This window comes from Dreissena polymorpha, chromosome 12 (assembly GCF_020536995.1).
Source record: "Dreissena polymorpha isolate Duluth1 chromosome 12, UMN_Dpol_1.0, whole genome shotgun sequence".
In the NCBI taxonomy this organism is placed as follows: Eukaryota; Metazoa; Mollusca; class Bivalvia; order Myida; family Dreissenidae; genus Dreissena; species Dreissena polymorpha.
In genome coordinates, this window is record NC_068366.1 from 54,995,989 (window position 1) to 55,002,563 (window position 6,575).

At 35.9% G+C, this 6,575-nt stretch overlaps 1 protein-coding gene across 1 annotated transcript in view; it reads right to left on the bottom strand.

Annotated features, from left to right (window-relative positions):
• Positions 1 to 5,874: 5,874 nt before the first annotated feature.
• Positions 5,875 to 6,575, bottom strand: part of LOC127852628 (uncharacterized) — a 276,162-nt gene continuing 275,461 nt past the window's right edge. The window contains exon 7 of the mRNA XM_052386580.1: positions 5,875 to 6,575. This exon is cut by the window's right edge and continues 296 nt beyond it. Within this exon, the coding sequence (XP_052242540.1) occupies positions 6,224 to 6,575 (352 nt within the window). The 3' untranslated portion in view covers positions 5,875 to 6,223.

Genomic DNA, 6,575 nt, shown 5'->3' on the forward strand with positions numbered 1-6,575 from the left:
ACTCTTAGTCATCTAGCGAGAGATAGCTAGATTCTCTGAGCTCGAGTCTATCTCTCTCCGCTATCACGCTCGCTATCTCGCTCTCTCTCTCTCTCTCTCTCTCTCTTCGCTCTCTCTATCTCTCTCTCTATCTCTCCTCGTCTCTCTTCTCGCTCTCTCTCGCTCTCTCTCTCTCTCTCTTAGCTTTGTACTAGGGAGAGATGAAGGGACTGAGAAAAGAGCCCTGGAATATGACTACCCGAAATTGTAAGCCCGCGTCATCTATTTTCTTTTATGCCTTTTACAAGAACTTTAAAGCCACATAAACACTTAGACTTATGCGCTATCACATGTATATGAATTCAACATTTGTTGCGTATTGACTCTTTATTTTCGCATTATATTTTTTCTCAGTTAAAAATACGACTTCTTTGCACTCATTTAATTATGCCTCCTGATTCTTATTTTCCGACCTTAAGGGAATAAGCCATAGACTCTTTCACTTCTAATCGAAATAACATTTTTCAAATGTATATTTTTTAAACAAAACCCGTCTGAAATGTATTGCCTTAATCCCGATTTGTTTCGACTTTATTAGCTTCGATCAATTCCTTATTATCATTATTATCATCATAAATCAGTTATTCAAAAAATGGATTCGTTTGTTAGGTTTATTTGGATTGAACATTAGTAAACTTGCATAGACCTTTTTAATATGGGTATGTCTGTAACCAAAACGCAGCCAGGGCATAACAAAGATCAGATGTGCAAACATTGTCAAAGAGTGGTTAAATACATATTTTACAAGTAATTTGCAAGTTGACGAAATATGATAGTAACCATGCAAATTAAATCTGTATGTCGATCAGTGTCTACAAATAAATGAAGAACAAGTGAATACAAAACTCATCACAAGTAAGTTAAAATAGCTCAATTTTTTGACAACTGTGTTGAGATCATTTTGAGTTAGACAGTTCAATTCTAAACAGAAGCAATTTTATTTTTAGATTCTAAATGCGCGTGTATGATTTCTTGTTTATTGGTTAATTAAATCATTGCTCCAGGTTAAATATTTAATAGGCTCTTATAAAAAAAGGTTTCTAATACGATAGTGTTTAGAATAAATTGCACACTATGCTGTATAATACTTGTTTCTCATTCATGCATTGTACGGTTAAGGATACATAAATCATTGATTTAATAGTTGTTTCAAAATGAGAATCAATTTTGGCTTAACTTTTCTTATAAGAAGATGACAGTTTTAAGTAAAACCTATCGTGGTACTATTCTGTACGTGCACAGAAACTATGTGAAGTGTTGATATCGCAATATTGTATACTGTAACATCATGTACATGCGTCTGATAGTGGCTATTTCTAGAGAGGCGATGATTGACAGATAAATACGCTCATATGATTACCGATATATCTCTGTGTGTAGTGTGCGTTATTGGACTGTATGACATAAGACATGTGGATGATTTAACAGAATGGTTGCAGTTTTACAGCTAAAAATTAAGTGTATGCAGGGTAAACGATGATTCATATGGATAGTTTTTTTCAGTGGAAACAGTTAAGGTTGCATTGGCTGAAACATGGACAGTTATTTAGCGGCGACATAATTTTAAACGAGACTAAGCTACATTAGGTCGCAAAAAAAAGCCAATTTTCCTTGAAATCTAATTATTTTAGCTCGATGCATCGAAATCTTGACGTTTGGCGCTTATTGTGTGGCGATTTTTACCCTTCTGTTTTGTTTTCTTTAGGTATATTGTTACTTGAAGTTTATATAGTAATATTCCTTAGATTTTCGGTGGCATGGTGGAGGTTTTATAAATTATGACATATGGAAATGTCCGAGTAAAGCCGCATTAGTATATAGTACAAAAAGCGCGTTTTTTCTCTTACACCAGTCAGTTCTGCTCTCAAATTCATCGTGTACACATAGCTCAGTAAGCATGTAAAGGTTATTACATTTAAGTATTAGCATTTATTATTATTTTACTTGCCGAGGAACTGCTTACTGAGGAGTACGCTGGATCGATAGCTGGGCGTAGCAAAGAGGAGCAAATGTTCAAGTGCAGAATCATCATTGAGAAACACCTGTAACACCAACGTGGCCTCTTCCACAGCTTCATTGACTTTAAGAAAGCTTTCAACCGCGTGTGGCTTGATGGCCTCTGACATGTTATATGATGACTTAACATTGACGAAGGGCTGGTGCAAGTCATTCAAGAACTCTACAGAAACGCCATCAGTGCAGTAATTCTCGTCGGACAACAAGGGGAGTCTTCAGGACATCAGTGGGCGTCCGTCAGAGACGTATGCTCTCTCCTGTCCTGTTCAACATTTTCTTTAAGAAGATAATGCAGGAGACTCTTCATGGCATCCTCACCCTCTATCTCTATCACTGATGACATTGGCCTCATGGGTGGCACCAGCAGTAAACTTCAAGATCTCACTTACATCCTCTATGAAATCGCACGAGAATACGGGATGGAGGTAAGCACGAAGAAATCGTAGATACTGGCGAACAACACGACCAACGCAAGTGCAGACATCACCATGAACGGCAAGAATCTAGAAGAAGTCACCAGTTTTAAGTACTTGGGATGGCACCAGTACTGCTGAGGTCCGAATACAAATTGCAATGGAGACCGAAGCTATTGCCAGACTGAGCAGGTTATGGACATGCAGTTATATCAGCTTACCCACCAAGTACAGGCTTTACAAGTACCTCGTAGTCTCAATCATAGTCTATGGCTGCTAGACAAACATTGTACAAACCTTATAAAGGTTTATAGGACTCCATACTTAGGGTACGAAGTCACAAGACAGACCCGGAGTCATTTCAACGTGACCCGAAGTCTTGCATTGAGGTTTTATCTAACTGACCCAGAGTCGTTTTATTCAACATAATATTTTGAGGTCCATATACAAATATGAGTCATAACTTTAGTATATACAACTCGAGGTCAGAGTTTTGTTGTATTTTGATTATTATTGTTTTACTGTTTACTGTGGTTATAGGGTCTTTATGAAGCCTTAAGTTTTATGTGTTTCTGAAATTCGTTTAGAAAACAGATAACTTATTTGTTAAAAAAAGTTGACAACAGTAAAAGTAACCAGTTATACCATTTTGTTTCTGTTTAGTATTCAGGGTGCAGAATCAGCCTGTTTTTTAGGTATTTACACGCGGGCTGGACAGAATGTAAACACACCTTTATTTTTACATATATGTCACGTTATTGAAATACATCGCAAAATCTTTAGTGCATAAAAGACAGTTTGTCTTGTAGTTTGTGCCCATCCTTGAGAATAAGTCTGAAATCGGTGACACAAATTCAATTTGCGTGAAGGATATTTGTGCATTATAAATGACTTTTTTGAAAAAAGAACACATGCTTATTATATAAAGTAATTATGATATATTGCGCATTGACATACGCAGCTTTAAAATCTATCTTGTATGCACTAGTTGAAATTCTTAAGAAAAAATGTTTTACAAAGTTATTTGGAAAAAGGCAGCACTTACCGGTGTGTTGAATTCCATTAACAATGACATGCGATCCTGCACCCTGGTATTGATGCAAATTAGAAATGACCCAGTTCTGTTAAACAGTGTTTGTTGTACAATACACTATTAGCACGTTTAGAGCAAGGTTAGGCCTCTGGTACTATCCATAGTAGCAGACAAACAATTGTTTTCAAAAAATTCAAATATATTTTTTTAATGTGCTTGACTTATAAAGGTAAAATTTTGGAAATGTCAAATACACTAATTTTATCAAGATTCCAATAAATAATGATATTTTATATAGTTCTTATTGTTTATTTTACTTTCTATAAATGTGTTGTTGCATATGTAAACAAAGTATGTGCGCGCATACTAGTGTCGGGTTAAACGCTGTATACTATAATGTATTTCCGTGACTGGTCGAAAAAGGTGGTAAATGAAAAAGGTAATGGTAAATAAATGTATGTTATATCAAATACATGTCGATCAGTCACTGAGTATGGTCAATGAAAGGGAAATTTCATATAAAAATGTTCTTAAACTTCAGTCTCTAAATACAGATAAAAAGTCACCAGAATGCAGTGTTATACGTTTCATTTTCAAAATGTTTCTAGGGGGAGGACCTTCAAACCCCCAATTGCAGGAGAGAAACACCCCCTCCTGCACCTACCCCCTGCGCCACTTCGTTGCTCAATAAAATTCGTTGATGGGAAAATTCGCACCCTCCTTTTCAAAATCCTGGCTACGGGCCTGAGTCTGATAAAAAATAATATTTATTCTTCACAGCCAATCCCAAAAACGAAACTGTACACGAAACCTGAAACTTTAAGTGTGTTTAAATTTGGTTTTATTTCAATTATTTGACTGATAATGTGTTTAGGTCAAACATACAACACAATAACTTTGATTCAATGCACATTCTCTGATTTATTCAAACGTACATACTATTAAAAAATACAAAATCTACCAGCATTAACAATAAAGACACAATTAACGTCATATTGAACGCATAATAATTGTTCTTATTTTTAGAGAGTTAAACTTACATACTGTCGGTATATTTGCAGAACTAATCCCTTTGAATTATCGATTTGTGCGTGGGGTGATGGGTGTGTACCTCTGCGTCCGTGTTTTAACCTAAACTCATTATTGCAAGCAATACTCGTCGTTTGCACAATTTAGCAACTTATAATTTATCAACTAAAGCATACCTACATAGTTACAAAATACATTTGGGATAACAAATAATTATTTTGTAATAATATTAAACTAGCCTTTCTAATAAATCGCAAAATGAAAAGCAATGTATGCAATCATAATAAAGTTGTTTGCATAATACATAATTTCAATATAATATACGACTGAAACACACACGTCAACAAAAATTAAGAGGTTAAACACGTTCAGTCTCACTATTTGATGTCTATTGTGTGCGCGGATTTGTAGCGATGCAATTAATCAACATTGACGATGTGCTTGACCAGTAGTTAACTGGCATTTATACAAAGATACTTAACGTGAATGTAAAAAAAAATGTATGGAACAACATAATAGGCAATAAATCAACAAATCTAGACCATTCGCTCTTTCATACAAAATATAAAACACGCGGGGTTTTTATAACACAAAGAGCCGAATATGTTATGTACATCCGTGACCTTTATGCAAACAGACTGTTGATATAATAATATCATATCTTGTATAAATCGAATTTTTGATGATAATGAGATGTGGAATAACACGCGATATGGATTTCACGTGTTTGTACTCGCACTTTTTTTCCAGAACATCTCACAACGGTAACAATAAGTACTTTGTCACATACACGTGGATACAAACACATTTAAAGTCGTTTTGTTTTTGCTTTCAGAGTTTCCATATCCAAGTATTACAGACCTGGTTTAATTCGGCAACAATTCCCAGACTGCTATGTTCTTCTGTAAAGTGTTATTTTCATCTATGCATTTGTCTAACACGATTTTCAGTACAGATAAGCATTGCTATTGGTAGCTTCTTAATAGGAAAAACTGGCGCATGAATGGCAATGAATGCCAATTTGAAGGAACAACTTTCTCGTGTTTGAAATAGAACTGTTCAAAATTTCGCAAAATCACTTGCGTTTCAGAATTAAGTTTGACATACACATCCTCAAGGTCAATCCCAAACCTTCGCGCAACAATTTCCAACGAGTTTGTATCAATGCCAAGCTGCTGCTTATAAAGCATCACTTCCTGTTTCAGAATTTCAACCTCAAAACGCTCTCGGTTTTCGTGTTTTCGATTTGAATTCATCGCTGCGATAGCTGCCTGCTTCGTAATAGCCTTCATTCTCGCATTGCAAAGGTCATATTTTGCAGCAACAGTCTCTTTGGTGAAGCCCTGTATGGTCATTATTAAAGCATCTTTCTTTAAGGCGGAGACCTTCGCAACGAGCGTATTAGCAAGCTTACCGAATTCAAATGCAGATGTGTCATGGTTATCTACCATGAAAACGTGCGGATTATTTATCCTTGCCTTTTTCAGATTGTCATAACAATTCTGTTTTATATTTCTGAATACTCCTTGGAGTTCTTCATCTGACATATGTTTGCTTCTTCCTTTCTGGATACTTCCAAGATCGACGTCAATTTTTGTTCTAACGAAAAAAAGGTTTGAGTCAGGAAAAAGATTTTGTATTTTCTCTGCCAGCCATGTATCACCTATGGTATATCGCGATTGAGACACCATGATTATAAAATCATAGTCGTTAAAACATGCCTTCTTGATGTATGTTTCTTGTGGGAAATTTGGGGTTCCAACACCAGGCAAATCCCAAAGAACGAGATTTGCGTTGTCGGGGTGTTGGTAATTTTTTCGCTCCATAGTAGCTTCAATGCAGCCAGGAATCGCAGCTTCGGGGCATCGTCCTTAAGTCCTCTTAAAGCATTAATCAAACTGGATTTTCCACTCCCTGATTCACCTGTTATGGCAATTTCTATTTTCGTATCCCGCCATTCATTGTTGCTTCGTTCCATTAGATGCATCAACTCAGAATAGCCGCATTGATCAAGAACATTCTTAAAATCAGATTCCTCCGCTGGA